This window comes from Morone saxatilis, unplaced genomic scaffold (genome assembly GCF_004916995.1).
Source record: "Morone saxatilis isolate NCDOM2014 unplaced genomic scaffold, NCSU_SB_2.0 Contig12, whole genome shotgun sequence".
NCBI classification, from domain to species: Eukaryota; Metazoa; Chordata; class Actinopteri; family Moronidae; genus Morone; species Morone saxatilis.
Window position 1 is genome coordinate 24,398,112 of NW_023339674.1, and position 22,135 is coordinate 24,420,246.

Below are 22,135 nucleotides of genomic sequence, written 5' to 3' on the forward strand. Positions count from 1 at the left end.
CCTCCTCCGGTCATTGTGGCCCAGTAGAGTTTGATACGCTCCACTTTATTTAATGCTCTGCTTCTGCCAGTGGTGCTCAGACAGACGAGTGATGGCTGCCCTCAGGAAGAAAACAAAAACTACAAACAATCTAGATCAACTAAATCTTTAAGTGTGATTCTCATGATATGAAATGATGATGCATTTCCTTTCGGAGATTCAGAACTCTAGATACAGACTTCTGAAAACACCTCCTCTTCCTCAGCGGGTGCTGACGGCCTCTGTCCCAACTCTGGCGGCTGCTGGTCACACGGTGGTGGACTTGTGGCTGCCGCTCTGAGGTACAGAGAGTCGCAGGGCATCCTCGTCCTCCTCCTCCTCGCTGTCGGTGTCCTGGAGGTTGGGGCGCAGTCTGATACGGCCCCGGCTCCTATGCTGGGAGTCCTGGAGGGTGGGGTCCTTGACTCCATCTTCATCTGAAGACTGGTAAGAGCCATCATCCCCCACATAGTGATTGACAATGTGGATCCCATCAAAAGTGGGCTGATTGGCCAAGCCCCTCTGTCCTTTTAAGCAGCAAATCTGTGAGAGAAAGCGGGATGAGTATTAGCAGCAACGCAAAGACTGTTCAGTCCTGCATGCAATAATGAGCCAAACAAATATATGTTACTCCCGAGGGTGAAAACAAAGACCGACAGATGTAACATGCTAACTGTTAAACACAATGGTCCAGTCTTTGGCACTCAGTGATTTTTAAACACTATCATTGGCACAAACACAATGAGTCCTTTCATAGATTAACATGCAGGCAACCAACCAAAAGAAAACAATGTAGTAAGGTATGAGCTGTGCCTGAATTCCATACTACATACATATTTAATAGTGTACAGTCGTGCTTACTGTACACTTTTGCAGTGTGAACAACTACACACGACAACTTTGATAGAATCAGTATGTAGCATGGATTTGGGACCAAGCTATTGTATAATAAATATTATTAATAATTATATTCATAGGTGAGGCCTAGCTCCATTTGCTTGAGAGCCAGTTCTGAATGTGTCCTATTGAAAACTTTAACCCAGTTAACCCAACATATATCTGCCAAATCAACCAGTTAGTCCTCATCCTCCAAGTGTTTTCTCTTATAAAACCTTATGAAGCATAAATCTCACCTGCATGTGGTTTGTTCAAGCAAGTTTTCAAGTACATCTATATCTACTTTACCTCTTTCTATTGTACCAAGCTGGAATAGCCTTACTGCCCCTTGTGGCTGTGGGGGGCAAAAACACACATTGCAACTGCTGTTGAACTGCAGTTGTGGTGGGTGTTTTTTTTCTTCCATTAGCCACGAAGGGGAGTAATGAGATAATTCAGCGACACTCAAAAAACTAACTTTGACAAACCATACAAAGATGATATCGATAACTTCTCCTTAGTGTTTTCTAGCAGCATGTTTGGGTTTTACCAGTGAAAAGACTACAGGGATGAGGACTAACTGGTCGGTGTACATCAGGTTAACTTCCCCACCTCCCACTCAGAGCAGCACACGTCGCTCTCTAAACATTTCTACGGAAGCATCCAGAACCGTCTCCCACGCTGTGAATTAAACAAACCCAAATGGGGCTAGGGTGGCGGGGTTACACGATGGTCAGGGATAAACCACTGGAGGTTACATTGCACATCTGTACCAACTCACCTGAGTCGGCCTGCCATGCAAAAGACAGACATGTAGGAAGAGATGCATTCAGAGGCCAGTTGAGAGCACAATACACAGTAAACAAAATCATAATAAGCCTACACCTTTCTAAACTGTCTGCCTTCCTGTTGATGCCATGCAAAAGGGAAATTGTGATCTAATCAACATCTGACTGGCAGTAGTCAAAATTTCCAGAAATATGACTCAAGTGTAAGTGAGGAGGATGGTGGGACTTGTTACTGAGCCACTTGCTACTTTCAGGTTCGCTCACTGCAGACACACACTCACGATGACCACCACACAAAAACCAGGTGAAAGGGGAAACGGGTCTGTCACTGCATTGCCCCGATATAGAGTGAGAAGAAGAAGATGCATGCAGCTCGACTGAACCACAATTCCCCCTCTCTTACTGGTCACGTTTTTGTGTTCTTGCTTGTTTTGATTCAGTAAAAGACAGATGTCAGGATATGATGTTCTTCCTGCAAATAACTGATCTGCTGGAAGACAACAAGGGCCCCTATCTGCAGTTTTAAAAAAAACATCTCCACAAAAACGATAAAGTTCTTAATCTTCTTAATCTAAAAAAAGTCATCATTAGAGGACACGTGTTCAACCCATGACACTGGACCTTTTTGCATACTACATGCATCCAACAAAAGAATCCAGAGAGGACTAAACAAAGAATAAAAGTGAATGTCTACGCTAGTGAGATTATCTGACGTCAGTAAAATGTATCACCAATCACATTTTACTTGCTATTTATGATTACATCTTCAGTCATAATGCTTAACCTTGAAATGTAAATCCATCTTTGTTACCTATCTGGGGTCTGCTTGGTAAAATCTACTTGTAGAAACATCAGTAGGCTATGTCTGTGAAGGTATCTGCAAAAGGTGTAAACTCCGCACAGGAAGTCTCTGGGTGTAGTTAACACTTGTACTAATCTGTTAGCCTCAAAGTAAAACCATATCTGAAAGAATGTTGTGAAATCTTCTCAAATGCTAGATCAAAGAAAAGGCAACAAAAAAATCTGAACCTCTACAAGAGAAAACAAAAGCTGCAAATTAAGTCGATTTGAGTACTAATGAACCTGACGCTTAGTGGTTCACAAGGCTCACCTCATGTTTTAGCTCTCCTATCTGGTCTTTGAGGTCGCGGATGTACTGGCTCGAGTCTGTGTGGTTCAGCTGGCCTTGGACCTTTCCTTCTTCTTTCTGTTGGTAAAAGAGAGCATAAAAATAAGCGACGGTACTCAATGATACAGCTGGCTTTTCCTAAATACTGAGGAAGGCCAAGAAATACTTTGGCAGAGTGGTTAAACTTTGAACTACATATATATGTATATATAGTATATGCAAAAACCCATGAAAAAAACCCATGAACACCCAAGGATATGAATGGTTGTGAACTACTGTACAGACAGGACAAACACTGGCAGGTACTAGAGCCCCACTGCTAAAAAAAGCACCATCACAATGTGCCCTCCTTGTGTGGCGGGAGACCAAAGTGACAGATGTCAGGGGAAACACAAAATGCTGTCATTTGTGCTTGATTTCCTCCTGGGGCCCTGGGGAAGAGGCTGGTTGTTAGCTTTAACAGTTAAACAGCCCATGTGATGTTTACATTTCTCACTGAAGACATCTGCACACACTGGAGACAAAAACATATTCTATTTCAAACTTCAATCACACCCTTGAACCTGCCAGTTCTACAGTGAGACCAGTGAAGGGCGCACAGAGGATTTCAAACCACAGGCTACAACACGAGACAAAAAAGGGAAGATGTGTACACAGCACGCAGCAAGGGGTGGGGTGTCGAGGTAGAGAGGTGACACAAGTCACAAGTATAGATAGGTTTTCTGATTCCTGTGGTAAGGTGGGGTTGAATATGGCAGGTCCCAGTAGGGTTATTTTTCACACAAAGGAGTCTAAAAGAGTGAGATTATTCCAAGAATCTGTTGTTTTTGAGGTTTCGTCGCTCCAAAACACTGCAACGATAATGGGCAGGCAGTTAATGGGACTTCCTCGTGTTCAGCTGCGTGAATCAACAGGTGTCAGGCTGTGGCCGGGGACGTCAAACGTCTCACAGAAACGTCTTCCTCACATTCCAGCACCCTAAAAGTCTGTTAAACTTTAGTTCTAACAGCAGAGGAATTAGAAGGAAAGGGGGGAAGGGGGGCAACTACCTCTAATGACAGAAAAGTTCAATTTGTTTACTGCACCAGCAGCAGTGAACTGAGCAGCTGATCTATTCTCGACCTTTGATCATCACAAACATCACATCACATATTGAGCTAGTGAGCAAAATCACAGCTCATAAAGACATTCCCACAAAATGCACTAGAATATGCGTCATATGCATTCACAGTATTTTCATACTGTCTGTTTCTTGATGTGGCAATGACGTATAGCTTATTTTATCTGCCAAGACATCTACAAAAGGATGTGTAAAACAATGTATGATTCATGTTTTACTATGATTAAACTTTTAGTGCATCAACTTAGCTACCTCTCACTTAAGAGCACGTATGATTTGCATACATTAACTATTCCAAGTGCCATGATGAGATTTTAAACTGTTGTCATTTGGCATATTTAAGATCTGTGAGATTAATAATAAAGATACATTTTCTCCAAACAGATTACACATGAAACTGGCTAAAAACATTTAGTATAAATCTCTGAGCATGTCATAGAAACCTCAAAATAAACCATGCATATCACCTTTGGTATAGTCACTGCTTCAAGATGAGAAACCACTTCCTATCAGCAGAGACTGTGGAGCTGTGGCGTTAAACAGAGGCCATGACTGTGGTAGTGAAAAAGTCCTACACACAATCCTTTCTAGACATCTTAGTTTCAGTGACAACATTTGCCATCATTATTTGGCGGTTGTTATCGTTAATTTCTATCTGTTCGTTCAATCACTGCGTTGTTGCTGTAGAACGATAAAGGTACACGTCACCTTAATGTTCTGAGTGACTGGCTCCTTGATATGTGCGTATGCTGCGTCTTCCACACTCAGTATTGAGACTCAGACAGAGCTACTCTGATCGTATGGTGACCTGTCACATCATAAAGCTAGCTGCAAACTGTCACCATCAACATGCGTCACACCATCTCTGACGAACAAGGCAAGAAACTGATTTTTTTTTTTTTACATTTTCTTGTAATTGAAGCCGTTTTCACCCACAACTTATAGAGAAAGTAACCAAACCACAGACCAAGAAGCCAACACTGGCACAGTGATTTTGGCTCAGACACAAGTTAGATTTATTACCCTGCCTGCTCCTCAACACATTTTATAGATGCAAATCATACAATAAAAAGAAAAATGAGGTGAATATTAAAGCATAAGGCTTCTGAATATTACTACATACTCAAATGAGAGTTCATTACGCAGATTCTAAAAGGTATGAGGGCGGTAGTGGTAAATTTATGGTGTTGCATGTTTTTGCTCCATCACTTAGTAACAAAACCTCAGACCACACTGTGTGATCATGTGTGCCTCTGAAGGGGAAAAGGGGGGAGGTTTTTTTTTTGTAGGTGTCATACTTATAAATAGTCCAGGCCTTGAGCTTAGATTATCTGAAACACCTTAAGTTCAGGAATACATTTACAGCAGTACTTTAAATAACATACTGGGCAAATGTCACAACTGTTTCCAACAGACCTGTCTGTAACTCAAGTCAAAGGGGGCCAAAGTGGGCCAAAGCATTATCTGCAACACTTTACTTTAACACTATTTGTTAACAATTCTTCTCGGTTCAATTCTCCTAGGATGGCATATATTATTACAAATGTGTGTTTGTAGTGTTATTGTTTTTATACAGCAGCCTCCACTGATGAGTGCCCATATGAGCAGTTATAGATGTTGACAAATACATTAATAAACATATCTGCTTAAATCTACATTATAGTGTTATGAACATTTATTCAGTGTTTATGTGCTGTTTATACATGCTAAAGGGGGAGCGAGCTTTGGAAAAGTGGTGAAAAAGTTGTAAATTTCCTTAGTCACCATCGTCTTTTCTGAATGTTAACATCTTTCTCCTAAATTACAAATCTAAAACAGTTACTGGCTAGTGTTATATGTATACTATGTTAGAATAACAGTTGAATTCCTTCGCTTCTCACATGCTGAAATCTACAGCATGAAGCAATGTGTTTTTATGTTTCATTCATTTTTAAAAATACCATCTAAAACAACAGGTTACTGGCTGAGATAACCATGTATATCAGATTCTAATGTGCATGGAATAATGGAATTATACATGACTTTTCTTTGTTTTCATTTCACGGCATTATACATCAGCCATCGGAAGCCTTGCTCTCTAAACATCGGCATTAAAAACCACTAAAAAACTTAGAGCGGTCTACCACTATTTTCCAGTACAAATGCCTACTGAGAATCAACTTACAATTCTGCTGGGTTTTTGCAACTTTTTCAGCTCATTGTTCAGTTTTCCCATCTGCAAGGTTGATTTCCAACAGCTTTCACTGACTAGCATTGATGTGTAAAACAACAAAGCTAAATGGTGAGCAGCCAAAGTAAATGGGCCGTTTGGGTAGCCAGAACACTACGCGTTGCATGATTTACGTTGAAGTTCGTATGTAAAAAAGGACAATGGCCGCACTGTGAGGCAGTCACATATTTCTTGTCATGGAGAGTAACATACTGAGTGGACAAGGAGTTGCAACAGACAACCTATAAGAGACATGGGATCTGTATTTCTGTCTCCTTTTTCACTGCAATCATTGACAAAGAAATAAATATAAATGAAAGAAAGCCGAGAGGGTCTTATTAGGTTTTTTTTTTTTTTTTTTTTAATAGGCTTTATTTGTTGCATTAGATTTTCTTATTGAATGTAACTGTTGTTGACAGATATTATGAGTAACTCACAGGCACACAAAGTGACTGAAGCTGACGACTTTTCACTGCAAAAACGCCTCAGTGTTATCGGAATCAGAACTATAGAAGCGTAAACATAGCGGCCCGTCTGGCCGAGGCTGAGACATTCATCCAGTCCAGATGTGGTAGGACTTGAAAGGTGCTAATCACTGAGTGTCAAGAAACTTTCCATTTTACAATAAAACACTGCAGTGTGTTAAGCCATACAATAAACGCACCTCTGCTACTTGCAGTACTGACTGGAAGGGAGGTACTATTAGTACAATCACTGCTTCTGAGATTTATACTCATAAGTCGTCTATTTTTAAAGATTTTGTTCCACATATGTGGGTTCAATACCAAGTATGTGAGACACTTACTCTTACTTACTTTGTGACAGAGTATATTGCCTCATCTAAAAACAAATCCAAATAGGCATCATGTAAAAAGAAAAGATTTCTGATAACATATTTATAGGCCTCGAAAAAGGGAACTAAGCAGAAATCAATGACACGTCTCATGTCCAGCTTTAAGTGTAAAGTCAACCCAGTTTACAACCAACCGTTTACAAGAACAGAAACCACAACAGACTTAAATCTTATGTCAGGTGTTTAAAGCCTTAACTCCTGATTATATTATAAACACAAGCATCATCAGACACATTATTATTCCATTGCAATTTAAAATGTATAAAAGATTCACATTCATCCCCTATAGCCTGTTTACACACAATAGCAGTATATGTCGCCACACTCACTGTTCATAATATAGCTTGACTCATATGGAGAGTGTGGTGTTGAGCCTACAAACAAGCCTACAAATACTTATGATTGGTTTATAGATTATTTTATCTGTTATCAATCAGAACAGTGGAGTGCTGGCAGTGTGAGAACAGGCCTGCATTTGTTTTGGTCACCCTTGTTGTGTGTAGCGTTACATTTGTTTGGGGATAAATACTGGATTCTTCACTTGCACTTGTTGAGACTGGTTCATACAGGGACTAAGTTTATATGCTTTGTTAAATGTCATCAGTGAAGTTTTGGGCTCCGGCCACAGTAAATACACTTGGCAGAGTCCGAGTGACTGATTTCCTGTTCTCCTTTACACATCTCATTAGCTGCCTGTGCATTAAAGCACCTGAAAACTTGCTTTCAAATATTAGCTGTTTCTCTGCATATTCAAAATCTAAATACTCTTCACAAAGTCAAAATAAGGGGAAAAAAAAAGTGAAATAACTCAGCTAATCTGCGTCACCAGGACTGCGTGGATGCGGTTTGATCAGATTTTATTGACAGTGGTGTCTCCATGGCAACAAGCAAACAACACATCTATCACATTCAGATTTTGTAAAATTCTGATTGGTAGATGGAAATGTGTGTGTGATCTCAGCTTTTTTTTCCCCCATCAGAGCCCTGCCTCTTTCATATCTCAACTAGTGAGAAGAGCTCAGACTTAACCACAAGTACAGAAAGTCATCATGTAAAATATTCATGATAGTTCAAACTTGGCAGCCTGTTGTTAAAAGTAAGACGAGAAACACACTGATCAACCAAGCTGTCTTCCTCACATCAATGAAAATAAGAATAAAAATCCCTCTATGTCTGAAGGAATTAAATTTGTGGTTAAACGTGGTTTGCGAAGGCGTTGAGGAAATCCAAAGCTTGATGCAGAGGCAGGGGTGTGATGTTACAGACAATCATAGAGAGGAGTGTGTGTTGGGACTTTACCTGAATCTCAAGCTCTGAGATCTGTTGCTGGAGTTCAGCCATAGCAGCAATGTTGTCAGCTTCCCGCAGTCTCACTGCCATCACCTCTTCCTTACTCTGCAGAACAACAGAATGACGTTACTGATAGTTCTACCGAAGCCCCAGTAGGTGTGATGCCAATACGGTAAAAACATGTGCTAAACATTTGTGTAATTTCTATTTGTGTATGTGTGAATCTTTCAGAGGGAAATTCCTGACAGATTGTCAGTGTTAATGCGCTATAAAGAGCAGATTAACAGAAATCTAACAGCATCAGCACACACATTACATGAAAAACGCATTTCCTCTTTCTGGATCTGGATATTGACCTCATCAATTTTACATGTTAACAATATATACTACTATATTTTTTTATTTTATTTACATTATGCCACAGCAGAGCGGGCTTGTCCCCATGCACAGAGTTGTACCTTGCATTCAATCTCAGCTTGTCTCCGCTTGATCTCTTGGAGTTGCACATGCAGGTCTTTATTTTGCACCGTCAGTGTTTGCACACACTCCTGCAGACAGCGACTCTCCTGCTCGGCCCGTCGCAGCTGGTTACTGTGAATCTGATTCTGTTTCGGAAAACAAGTGGTACATTGAAGAAAAAAAACAACATCTTATTTTAAATGATCAATTAAATCCAAAAGAAATTGAGTGTTAAAACTGGATGATGAGAATTGCCTGCACTGCTTTACATGCAAGTTTCTGAGGTGTTTAGAACAGATGACTGCTGCCCTCTGAAGGATACATATGAAAATGCAGGTAAAGACCACACTTGAAGCTCATTTAGATCCACCTTACCCCATACTACTGTATACCTTTGATTTCCTATGATTAATGGCATTATAAGGACAGAAAACAAAGAATTTGCAGCACACAGCCTTATGTGGTCAGACAGCTGATGTGACCTCTGACCTGTGTCTCCATCTCCAGCATCCTCTGTCGCGTCTCGCGCAGCTCTGCCTGGACCTCGGCCTCACGCAGCCTCACACTCATCAGCTCGTCCTGCAGCTCGCTCACGGTGTTCTTCCTGGGGCTGTCTTTCCAGCGACCAGCGGTGCGTGCCAAGTGGCGCTGAGGAGAGGCGGTAGTCTTTCCATCACGTTTTGCAAAAAATTTGCAACAAAGATAACGTGTTGATTAAAAAGTCCTGTGTGCTCACCTGCCAGTGCTCTTCCAGGTCTCTGACTTGCTGCCTCAGTTCTTTCAGGCCAGTCAGAGCCTCCGCCTCTCTCAGCTTCACCCCTATCAGCTCCTCTTGAAGACGCGCCACATTTGTGTCATCCGGTAGAGATGTGTTCCTCTAAGGAAGGTGGGTACAGTCGTATAGTTGGGTCATATAGTAATATTGTGTGTTGGCTAAGATTTAAGCAGTGCATCATGTCTGAATCAACACACCTTCTCCATATCCAGGATCTTGTCTTGCATCTCCTTGAGGGCACACTGAGACTCTGCCTCCTTCAGCCGGGCCTGCACCAGCTCTCTCTCCAGCTGCAGGACAGACTCCTCAGAGTACCGTGGGGCTCCCTTCTACAACAGGACATGTGCGTGAAAGCAGGGCTACAAACGTAGATGCCTGTGTGTCCTCAAGGTTGGAATTTAATGAAGAACTAAATTTCAACCTGCTGTAATGTAAAATAGGCTCAGCTAAAATCATATTTATTCTCTTGGAAGAAAATACACCTCAGTGCCTCTTGAATTCAACCTTCATTTCAGCTGACATCAACCATTTTGCCTTTCACTGTCACATTAATTATTCATGGAGGCTCATTGTGAAGCAAGATAGCAAATTATGTAAAACAATGTAATGCCAGCACATGATCATCTGGAATCCAGCCATCAATAATTGAGAATGTTAGGTCAATAGATATGCAGCAAGAGGATTCTGTGAACAGGGTAGTGTGTGAAATCTACCAGCCTGTGAGACAACTGCTTACAAATTCATGAATGCATTTCGGAGAATGCAGAAGACTGTAAATGGTGGCTGAACTGTGTAGTGCTCCGTGTCCCAATTTGAATTCATGCATGCCAAAACAGATCATTAAAGCCGATGTGCAAAGTGAGAAAAGCCCTGCTCTGCCACTGCTTGGATCTTGTTGCTAGGGAATATGTGCCAACTGGGCGGTGGCGGGGGGGTGCAGATAACCGTGATACATCTCAACTGTAATGATACACATTTTTACTGGCCCAGGTGTCAGTTCTACCACACCGCATGATCTTGAAATGGTCAGCCTGAGGTTTCAGTACTGCACAACACACAAACCGATCTGGGAAACATCCCAGTCCCTGTCAGGGCAGGACCTGAGCCAGTGCAACCTGCCAGCCGGGGACTCTGTGGCCCTCCTTACCGCGTGTGGCTGCTGCTGTGGCTGCTGTTGCTGGAGCTGCCTGATGGTTTTCTTGGCCTGCTCCAGCTCAGCAATGGCCTCCTCGCTCTGCTGTTTGACTGTGGCCAACTCCCGCTTGACCAGGTAGTTCTCCTCTGCCTCCTGAGCTCGGGTCACTTGTCCCTTGGGACATAACCAACCGAGGAGGGGTGGAGTGAGCACGACAACAAGTGAAAACGAGAGGGCGGAATGGGTGGGCAAATCAGAGGTGAAGATGAGGGATTGGGTTTTCTAAGGACATGCTTGTTTTAGTTCTAGCAATGTGTGATATCTATTTAAATCCTTAGCTTTCATCAGCATGATTTGTGATTCTCTCACTTGGTCTGCCACAATGTGGTATTTCATGCACTTATCCAACACTGTAATCAGTTATAATCTGGTTTAGATATTAATTCAGAGAATCATCTGTTTATTTGATCCCGCATTATAACTGTCCTTCATTGTGCTAATCATAAGCATGCAATACTAAAGAGAGAGAAAGAAGAAGGAATGTGCAACAAAATTAGGGTAAAGAGAAAATGAGGGATATACCTGGATCAATCTATCTGCCAAGGAAGCACTTTCCTACAAAACAGAAACATCAACAAGAGACAGCAGAGAGACAATCCAGAGGACAGTTTAAAGCACACACAAGAACAACTGATTGTTTGAGAAGAAATGCAATGTTCATTTCCCCTCCAGAAATATTTGTTTACAGATTGTTTACATTCAGGGGTAGAAAAAGAACATTGCATGCAGGTGTGGTGAAAAAGGTGCACATAAGCTGTTGACACTGAAAAACAGGCGGTGCTGATAACACAGTGACAGGTTTCAGACAGGAAGAAGCACAGGACAGCTCTGGTTCTAGCAGAGAGTGAAGTATGGTGCAGCAGCAGCACAATGACAGAGCTGTGTGTGTATCTAAAGAGAAGCGGAGGTTCATCCAAGCTTTTGAACAGTTCCAGTTAATGAAGAGTTAAAAAGGTTCTGGGAGTTACGTGACAAGGACGGGTCAGAGAGCAGCAGCCTCCAGCTGGTTTTAAATAACGGACTCAATTAGACCACAGTGTTCCACCCTGCAGGCAAATGTGGTGGAGCGGACACCCTTGCTATCCATGGCAGACCTCATGCATGGTGCCTTTACCTGGCAGCATTAGTGCCCATTCCAAATGACACAAAGAGGTGCAGAATGATACAAATGGTGCAAAGTTGGCATGCAGTGCTTTGTATCGACTTGAACAGCATCAAGCAGCCACTTTCACATTCCAAACAGGCTTGTTACAGTCTTTGCTTCAGTTAGTGGTGTCGGGTGAATTTTAAAATTCACTACAAGAGATTATACGAGCCACACAGACAGTCACCGTGACACCAAGACAACCTGAAGACCAAATCCAGCTTCTGTTTCTGATAGTGACTTTATCTACAATCAGAAAGTTCACCATACAGTACCAGTCAACCAGCGATGGTTTATCATGTAAATGGCCGACTTTCAACTAACACAGCGCAGTTAGTGAAAGACAAGACTCCATCATTAGGAGGAGATGCATGATGTATGAGCATACACAGCTGGGTGGGTTAATGTAATGTTGATGAGCAGGGAGCGGTGTCTGATTGGTTTGTCTGGTGACGGAGCACCTGTGGCAAACTCTCATGCACTTACTTTCTCTAGTGTGTCTATCCTCTGCTTCAGGAGCCTGTTCTCTGTCCGCAGCCTCTGCAGAACAACAGGTTACAGAATCAGACGAAAATAAATACGCATATTTGAGCCTTCAGGACTTTTAAACACTAAAGAAACAATCTGCACACACCTTTATCTCCACCTGCTCCTCCATCTCTTTAGTTTTGATTGTAGTGTATTCTTTCTCTAACCTGAAAATAAAACACAAAGAAAATCAAGAAAATGAAGTAGTAATAAAATGTGTCGAGCATGGTCCAAGGTACTGAAAAAAATAGAAGCACAAAAAGTGGGCCAAATAGCATAAACATTCTGTAAGAGATTCCTGTTCCTCGCCTGCCAATATTTTTGAGATTTTTTTTAAATATTGTCAGTTCTACCACACCGCATGATCTTGAAATGGTCAGCCTGAGGGTTTCAGTACTGCACAACACACAAACCACGATCTGGAAACATCCCTGCAACCTGCCAGCCGGGGACTCCCAGTGATAAACTAACTTTCAATGAATTAATTCCATTTAAGTGCGATTTTAGGCCATAGAGGATTAAACTAAGTTTATGATATAAACTACCTAGCAAACTGTACTCACGGATAATATAAAAAGCTTAACATTTAAAGGTTTTGTAGCCTTCATTAACTTTAATTTAATTTTTTTACATACATGGTAAATATATATATATATATAATAATTATATATATATATGTGTGTGTGTGTGTGTGTGTGTGTGTGTGTGTGTATATATATATATATATATATATATATAATAATTTTTTTGGGCCTTTCCAGGCACCCCAACTTTAATTAATTCTAAATATATTTATAAATCTTATATAATAATTATATTAATTCTTACAAGTCTTACATACTAATTCTCAACATCCCAATCAGTAGAGGTTGCCATACAATTAATTGAAATCACAGATGTTATGAAATAGTTACAGAAAAGTTCAAAGTGCTAAGTGGAAACCCAGAATATTAAAGAGTGCGTCTACATTTCCAGGGTCTTTGATCAATGCATCAACAAAAAGAGAGGTTAGTAGGTGTTGATAGTTATGCTTACTTTTTCATCTTCTTGGCGTTGTATTTAACTTGATAAGCAGCCTGGATGACCTTATCTGGTCCACTGTCGAGCTGGTGTGGGATGACCCTCTGAAAGTGCTGGAGTGCAGTAAGGAAACAGAAGCAGGATAAGTGCCACACAGCTGCTTTCAAACAACTATGCACCCTGATGTCTTAGTCAGGTGTTTCTCTGACCTCAGAAGCACTACATCAAATGTCGGCATGTACACAGGTACAGGCTAGGAGGGCACATGTATCAATTATCTGGGTGTGGTAGAGATTCCTCTGTTGAGGGTTCTGCACATCTTGCACCAGAAATCTGAGCTGACAAGTTAATGTGGATGTGATATACCTGTAACATTCCCTCCATGTCAAGCTGGATTAGTTCAGTCTGGTTCATCTGAAGAATGGCCAGTCCCACACGAAAGACTATCTCCAGACCCTGAAGAAAGAGATCACCAGTAGTCTAGTGGTAGTAGTTTTAGGTTTTGAAAGAATAAATGACGGCTAGTATGCTGTGAAATGTATTTTAAAGTGGAATGAGAATTAAACAGGGGGAGTGATGAAACAACTCACAGTAACTATTTAATGTGGACTGTAGTGTTTGTTTTCTCCAGCAGGTGGCGTTAATGGATAACCTTTTCTTAACAGTTTTCATTTCGTCTGTATTATATATGTAATGTAATCATTCTTAAAGCAGCAGAAGAAATCTTTACCTTACATCTTTTCTGTGAAAACACTTCAATGTAAGGGCTCAATGGTGTTTCACATCTGCACTTTAGACTTCTGGTCTGAGACTACTAGCCTCAGTGACATACAGTGAGTGCAACATCAGGACACTGTTCAACTATAGATCACAAACATTAGACGCAAGCTAAAGTAAACAAGTGCAAGTCAAAGACAGATGCCTGAGAGTATCTCTTTTACAAAATGCAAGCTAAATAAATAGAATGACAAATATACTGATTCTTGATACATGTACCTAAATACAGGATGCCATTCAAAGCAGGTGATAGCTCCTGAGCTGAACTGAACTACAGTTCCCTGTTAACTAACCTCACACATGAAGATGTCGAAGATCCTTGTGGCAACGGGCAGAGGGAAGGAGGTGAGGAAGATGGTGAGGAACCAGGAGGAGGCGTACATGGAAGTGTGAAAGCTCTGAGCCTGGAAATGTATATGCAGCTCCGGGAGTTGCTCCTGTGAGGAGAAAATATATCATACGGATTCACACCATTACCACTGTAAGATGACTACATTTTGACAATCCATTGCAGCAGTCTCACTGCCAACAATGAGGCCTCTACCTGGATCATACACTCAAACTGGTACATGCAGAGTCCCAGCTCAGCCATACTGGGTTTGAAGAGCTCTCGTAATCTGTAGTCTTGCATCAACTTGACAAACACACAGAAAGCCTCCTCTTCTGGCATCTAGAAAAATAACAGGATGACATCAAACCTCAAATCGGTCTGTTATTCAGTAAAACATGCCAAACTATTTGCAGGAAGCTGGTGAATCAGTGTTTGTATACGTGTGTGGTGAAAATGGGATTATTACCTGCATGAGTAGCAGTCCTACAATGAAAGCACTCCCTTGACAGTAGCCAACTTCACGGTCAACCAGAGAATATGCCTGAGGTAACAGTGATTAGCTTGGAATGAGTGATGGTCAAGAGCACAGTCTCTGCAAGAGTCAAACCTGTACACACTCCAGTTACAGTTTTTACCCTGAAACTACTGTTAAATCCCTTTTTTATTTCTTATCTGTACACAATCAGGTTCATGAAACGCAGGACTTACCTTCATGACGTTGAAGAGCACTTCCTGGCCCAAACTGTCTTTCTCTTTGAAGAATTCATGTTCAGGATAAGTGCGGGCGATGTCTCTGCGAATCAGCTTCTCGCAGGGTGACGTCATCTTCAGTAGTTCGGAGTATTGATCCTTGATGGGCATATTCTGGGCATTGCACAACAGCTGCCATACTATTGCCCGAAAGTGGTGGGGAACCCCTTTTCTGACAAGATCCTGTGGAACAAGAAAAGAACAGATACTCTGAGAAATGAATATTAATCTACCTTTATTTTAATGACATTTATGAGAATTTAAAATAGGAATTTGGGACTGTGTTGAATGTAAACAAAAGAAAGTAAGTAATAAAATACATCGGCTTCCTGTGGAGAAAAAGAACAGACCCTGGGATGGAGCCACGGTCATGTTTTGTGCTCTAGTATTTATTTTCCCATTTTAGCACAGTGTGCATCTAATAATAATACAATTTCCACTGCCAACTATGATCTTGTCAGTGAGGCACTTTTTTACTGTGATTTGTTTCCATATTACTGCTGATACAATTTGATTAAGCAATTTCCTGTGCTGACAGGGAACACTGGTCTTTCCTGCTGTGAAGGGATTGTCTGTGTGTGCATCTGGTCAATCCAGGGTGCATCTGGAGCAGAGGTCCACCCACACAGGCTTTCAGCAGGGGATCCCTCTTCCCTCTCAGAGGTTACACAAGACAAACCAAGCTTTGTGTTGGAACAAAGCACCGTCTCATATCTTGACTGTATCTGAGCGAAAGCTGCTTTCTGAGGCGCACCACCACTTTACACTAATGCTTGGTGACAGGCTCCAACATCGATATCATGTACATCAGTAGGGCAGTAGTGGGTTCTTAAAAAAATAGAAAACATGAACACATCAGGGGTTTTGCTGACAAGGACAGAAAAGTCAAAGTTCCTTCCTTCATGCAACAGAAACGTTTCTCTGTAAGCCAAGGGGAAGAAAACATCACATTTGTGGAGGCCTCAGCAGTTATGATTAATATCCTAGCGCCAGCCATCTGGTTATTACTACTTGTGGGAAATTACATAACAACACCCATGCATGTTCACAGGTCCTTCGCAACACTTCCCCATTTACACACAGTGGCAAGAAAAACAGAAACCCTGCCCATGCAGAAGATGTTGGGTCTCATTTGCATATGTGCAGCTTCATCAGGGTCATGCAACAGCAACTCCATATCCACGCATTACAGATAAAAAAGTGCTTTAAATGGGACTGTGAGAAAGGCCTGATCATGGGTGCTGCTTTCGGGTGTCACCATGACTGGAGAGCAGATGGGCTGCAATTTCAAATCTGAACAATGAATGAACTGAGAACGTGCTCCCTGTTATTGCGCAAGACTCATGAAGTAATGGTTTGAGAAGCATTCAGGTGACATGACCTTAATAACACCTTCAAACATTTGCAGTTGCACCAAACAGCTGAACATAGGAAACTACAGCTTACTTGCCGAGTCACTGCCATGACCTGGGCCTGTTATCACAATGTTATCCAAAGTCCTGAAGAGGGTTTTCTATTTTCTGGTCATTGTGTTTACACACATTTCCACAGTACATGTGCAGGTTAAATCAAACTGCCTTTGACAGTGACTGGGTTATAGGGTTATCACAGGACTTCAGAGAGTAACTGTAGAAACAAGCAACCTAAAATTAGCTTCAAATGTCAAGAACTAAAATAACAAGTTCAATGACAACACTACAGGGTCACCAGGGACAAAGATAGCCTTGGAAATTATTTCTGGACCAAGTAAACATTCAAACAGATAGGACCATTGTAGCATTTGGGCCAGAGATTGATACAAATACCTGTGAAACACACATGTATTACAAGAGCGACTGTGTAGCTTTTTCATCAAGTTTAAAGACGTTTACATGCAGAAACAGAATCATTGGAGCTCCTGTCTCTTTCTTTGGAACCTTGAATACTGTTGTTCTTGTCAGATGGGCAGTTATTAAAATGCAGACAAAAATTGTCTTCAGTAGATGCTGGGTCAAATGTGTCTCAGTAAGCTCTTAATACAGTATTGGTAAGCTCTTAAGCAGGTCTGCACGAGACTCTGCTGACACTTCACACAGGTAGTTATGGGCACTCGTCTCACCTTAAGCTGCTTCTCCTTTTTCTTGCGCACGTCCTCCCACTCATTGACGATTCGTCCCCACAGGATCCACGAGTCTTCCTCCAGGTGGGAGAGGTTGGAGGAGGCGGAGGAGCTGGACACCAGGGAGGAGCCACTGTTTCGCCTGGAGCCATTCATTGAGCGTAGCGACTTGCTGTCTGTCTCCAGCAGCCTGAAGGAAAAGCAAGAGGTAGGATGTACTGTTAGCGCTGTGCACACACACACACAACATTTTGTTATTGTTAAGTCCACTATCAAGTTATCAAATGTTTTTTCTCAACAGACACCATTCAAGAAAACATAGTTCAGAACTGACAGAATATCTAGATCTTTTACAAAAATGTTAAGAAGTCTAATACAAAGTGATACTTAGTCAGTGAATATGTTGCTGCTTTATTGTCTCTGGTGCTGCTTTAAATTATCAGTACTAGTATAAATATGAGTCAGATTCAATCAGTGTGAAATCAGGCGCACCACACATTTTGAAGATTAGTATGTCAAACTAAAATATTTATGAAACAAGCATGTGTATCTGTGATGCAAAGCTATCTCAACAAAAAGAGCCCAAGTTCCCTCTCTCTATACCCCTCTCTCCCTGTGTTTCCAGCCTGTCTCTCTCTATACTGTCAATTGTCCAACACTTTTTTTAAAAGGAAGTGTTCTAGTCCAGGTAGTGAAAATATAGTACTACGAATACTGGCAAACAGCACCCTTAATGGCAAAGTTGCTTTTCCCAAGACAGTTTTTCAAGTTGTGTTGAGATGTTTAGCAGGAGCCAAAGTACCAAAGCTGTCACTTTTAAAGGCTGGAAGAAATCAATGTTTACAGATGAATCAAAGTTGAAACTTAACAGTTGCAATAAGCTCACATGTAATGCCAAAATTACAGTGAAAACATGTGAGTGGAAATATTTAGGTGTGACAGTGTGTCTTATTCTGGAGTTCATAACCTGTACTGAATCAGCTACACATGGAAAAAGTGTGAGCAACATGGTTTAATCTTGTCTAGGTTGTGCCAAGTCTGTTTGACATCAAAACAACACGTAGTGCTGATAGTATTGCCTTCACCAGACCTCAACTGAAGATCTTTACCAAAATTTGAAAAGAGAAAATACAAAAACATACTGCACATCACCAGACATGCATGGATGTGCTAGAAAAGAGCAGGGATGATAATACGTGTCCTCAAATTCTGCTTATGCCACAACATTTTGCAAGCTGTGACTGAGGCAAACCACAGCCAGTGTTAAAATCAAAGCCGCCCACATTTCTAGCTGCAGTGCTACAAACGGAAAGCTTATTTAAAAAGCCACTCAGCACTAATGTATGGCAGCTTAATGACTGTAAAATAACCCACTGCAGCACAGTAGGGCTGCAACTAACGGTTATTTTTCATTATCGACAAAAGAAACTAGAACATATTCATATTTTATAATTAAATTAAAATGATTCACAACAATTAATCGGTTATTAAAATAGTTGGTTATTAGTTGACAACGAATCGATTAAACGACTAATCGTTGCAGCTCTACAACATATTCACTGTCACAGCCTGATCATTAGCAGTCAATTAGCAATGAATTACCCTCTCCAGATGTCTAAAATTAACATCTGATTCAAGCGTTGCCCAGACACAGAATAAAGCTATGCATCAGCTGGTCCAGTTATCTAGCGTGCTCATCAGCAGTCACAACAGGATTAGAAACAGGAGGAATTTCGGTACATTTTCAATAAATGTAAGTCCCCAAATTCCTCTTATTCAAATTCTCCCAATAACTAGCAGGTTAATGCTGACATTAAAAGCAACACCCTTGTACTCGCATTGAACGACTGTACAAAAAGGGATGTACAACACTCAACAGAGGGTTGAAACTCATTTAAATTCTGTTGGGAACAGCATTAAGTGGCTAAAAAAACCTACAAGAGATCTGTTATAAAAGCCACAATGAATCCACTGGAGGTCAGTAAAATATTTCCATCATCATTATGTATATTTCATCCACAGTCAGCATTTGAAGCTAATTGCTGGGGATGAAAAGCAAGCAAGTTAATCTTGCTCTGTATCACTCTTATCAGTTTGTCACTGAAGTTAATGACAGAGTGACCTGATCGAGGATCAGCGTGCAGAGAGCTGCAACACTGTGCGGCACCAAGGAGCTCACGACAGACACACAAAAGGCTCAGACACCTGATCTCGGAAAAAGGCCGGGGCCTCTCCATTGGAGCCTGTGACATCACCCAGGGTGCTCCCAGAATGGCTAGGGTTGCAGCCAAATTTGGGTCGTGTGGGAGGGAGTGAAATGGACGACCAGAAAGACCAGCCTGCAACAGAGCTTCTTCGCTTGTATTCAGCTCTGACGCGGAGCTAAAAAGTGGATAAAAGGAACATCTTTTAGCTAGAACTTGGCAGGAATTGCCAGATTTTCAAGCATTTCAGTCAGCTACAAACAGTTACAAACACTGCAGTCCCAGGCTATGTTACACATGAACCTGAACGTACTTGCACCTCTGCTAATAATTCACCAGTAATCAAACAAGAGTCTGAAGCTTCATAAAAGCAAAATAGGAAAAAACTACAGAGAATTATTTTTGGTCAAGCAATATTTGCCGTGATTGTAAAATTATTTTGAATACAATGTCAAGATAGGACACAAAACACATCTAGATGTAAGTGTCTGACTGATTTCAACATCATGACAATTTGCGGTTGGTTATTGCCGAAGAACAAGCCTAAACAATACTATACACCTTACCAAGATAAATTCATGATGTACTCCTCATGTCTCTGGTTTCTAGGAATTCACGAGCAATGGCATGTCTGCTTTACAGATTGCAGCAGTCAGTGTGAGACTTCCTCGTCCGTGTGATACTACTGAACGAATGCTTGTGCCTTTTATCTGCTCTGTAGGGTACAAAGGCCTCTCAAAACACACAAGCACTTGCTAAGCAAGTGCAGTGTACCATACACATGAACGCCAATGTGCTCCCTACTGTTGTTGCATTTGTCTTGTAAACACCCCAATGACAAAATGATAAGATTTGTGTGCTCGGTAGATATCAGTATGCTGCTACAGAGTGGTTTACAAAAGAAGAGACTGCATTGTCACTCAGAAGCAAAGCGTGGCAGCAGAGAAATGTGACAAGGCCCAGCTGTGTGTTAGGGTGGAGGCAGGGGTCGAAGGGCAGGTGAACTATGAGCCCCTCGACACTGTGACTTCTGTTTGCCAGATGGGAGTCTGCACAGAGCTTTATAAAGGACATTAGGGAGAAAATGAAACATTTCCCTGGTTGGTTTTGATCTCGCCTAATGAGGGAAAGCATCACACAAGTGCCACTTGGCATTCTGAAGCAGTGGCCGTTGTGGGTGTACCGATGAGTCACCGACCTCTGCATTCAACAGAGCTTTGCTGTCTTCTTCGCTGTGACACAATCCCGAACTCTGAACTGCGTGCTCGGTTTCCATGCTGACGCAGAGTGCACTAGCCATGGGTGAGAGTCACAACAGAGGAAGAATTCTCAAAGTTGGCAACCAAGGAGGTGTTGCGTCATCTAATGACAGTACTTTAATCTAATGTGAACAATGTGCACCTCCGGGACAGCACACAAAATACAACTTACTTTACAAAAGACTTTTTTCTGGTCAGTGTGTGGCTATTGTTACTGTTTATGACCAATAATTAGATACATGTAGTAGTATACCTACATCGTACCAAGTTACATGACAACTAACAAGTTCTGGACCCGTTCTTTGGTCCAGAAACCAGGAAATACCTCAACTCTGGACCCCTTTCTTGGTTTTAATTAGCAAACTTCAGATAACTGAGTAAAACTATTATTTGGAACAGTGGCCTGAAGTAAAACTAAAGCAGTTCGTTAACTCTGTCATAGGTAGCCAAAAGACGTATTGTGTGAATACAACCAACATGCAAGTAGGCTGGACACCATACAGAGTGAAACACTGAGGAAGAAGAAAGGAAGTAACCAAACTTCTCACCAATTTGACCATTTTATTGGATATCTCTCTAAATATGTGTAGATACTGAAGGCTTTGATTACTATAGGTTTTTTATCTTTTTTTTCCTTGGCCCCACAAAATTATAAAATATATGTCATAATCAGAATGTAAATTGTTTTTGTTGTGCAAACTGAAATTGAACTAAAAACAGAACATAAAAATAATAATAATAAAAAAAAAACTTGCCAACAACTTTAACATTGCTTTCTTTTCAAAACAAAGCATTTTCAAATGCACAATCACAATTACTAAAATGTGATGATTTTATCTTTTCTTTCACTCTCTTATAAGCTGAAGCGTGTGTCGTCTACCCCCCCAACCTTTGTATATTTTATCCCAGACAAGGGTAAGCCAGCGGATGAGAAAGTCCCAAATGAGGCCACGGCCTAGTGAGCCAAACATCACACACAGATGAAACATCTTGAAACCAGTCAGTCTTGAGTCTTCACACTCTCACACTGTATTCAGGTTACTAGGGCCAAATGACAACCAGCAAATAAAAGGCTGACGTTAGATCAAAACTGACTGCCTTTATGGGTGCAGCACACTGATAAAAAGCAGACAAACCCTCAAAGAACAAAAACCCCAAATCTTCACCAATCAGCTAAACCCCAAAATCCTCCAGAACCTGACAAACTGGAGGCTTTCAACTTTCCTTCAATCATTATTTTATTCTTTGCATTCTCCAGTTAACTAGCTGGCATGTCACAACCTGCTGGACGACACTGTGTGTGTGTGTGTGT

The 22,135-nt window shown here is 41.3% G+C and overlaps 1 protein-coding gene across 6 annotated transcripts in view; it reads right to left on the reverse strand.

Annotated features, from left to right (window-relative positions):
* Positions 1–6: 6 nt before the first annotated feature.
* Positions 7–22,135, reverse strand: part of evi5b (ecotropic viral integration site 5b) — a 29,112-nt gene continuing 6,983 nt past the window's right edge. For 3 of the 6 annotated variants that reach the window (XM_035652738.1, XM_035652737.1, XM_035652739.1), the window contains 19 exons: positions 19,566–19,742; positions 17,361–17,550; positions 15,221–15,445; positions 14,979–15,053; positions 14,726–14,851; positions 14,475–14,618; positions 13,771–13,860; positions 13,420–13,517; positions 12,491–12,551; positions 12,343–12,396; positions 11,235–11,267; positions 10,665–10,826; positions 9,715–9,846; positions 9,479–9,619; positions 9,232–9,390; positions 8,742–8,888; positions 8,293–8,388; positions 2,794–2,889; positions 7–561 (listed from right to left, as the gene is read on the reverse strand). In XM_035652738.1, the coding sequence (XP_035508631.1) occupies positions 286–561; positions 2,794–2,889; positions 8,293–8,388; positions 8,742–8,888; positions 9,232–9,390; positions 9,479–9,619; positions 9,715–9,846; positions 10,665–10,826; positions 11,235–11,267; positions 12,343–12,396; positions 12,491–12,551; positions 13,420–13,517; positions 13,771–13,860; positions 14,475–14,618; positions 14,726–14,851; positions 14,979–15,053; positions 15,221–15,445; positions 17,361–17,550; positions 19,566–19,742 (2,482 nt within the window). In that variant the 3' untranslated portion in view covers positions 7–285. Of the gene's footprint in view, positions 562–2,793; positions 2,890–8,292; positions 8,389–8,741; positions 8,889–9,231; positions 9,391–9,478; positions 9,620–9,714; positions 9,847–10,664; positions 10,827–11,234; positions 11,268–12,342; positions 12,397–12,490; positions 12,552–13,419; positions 13,518–13,770; positions 13,861–14,474; positions 14,619–14,725; positions 14,852–14,978; positions 15,054–15,220; positions 15,446–15,816; positions 16,091–16,708; positions 17,296–17,360; positions 17,551–19,565; positions 19,743–22,135 lie in introns of those variants that run through there. The other 3 variants (XM_035652741.1, XM_035652742.1, XM_035652740.1) reach the window with 3 other exon arrangements.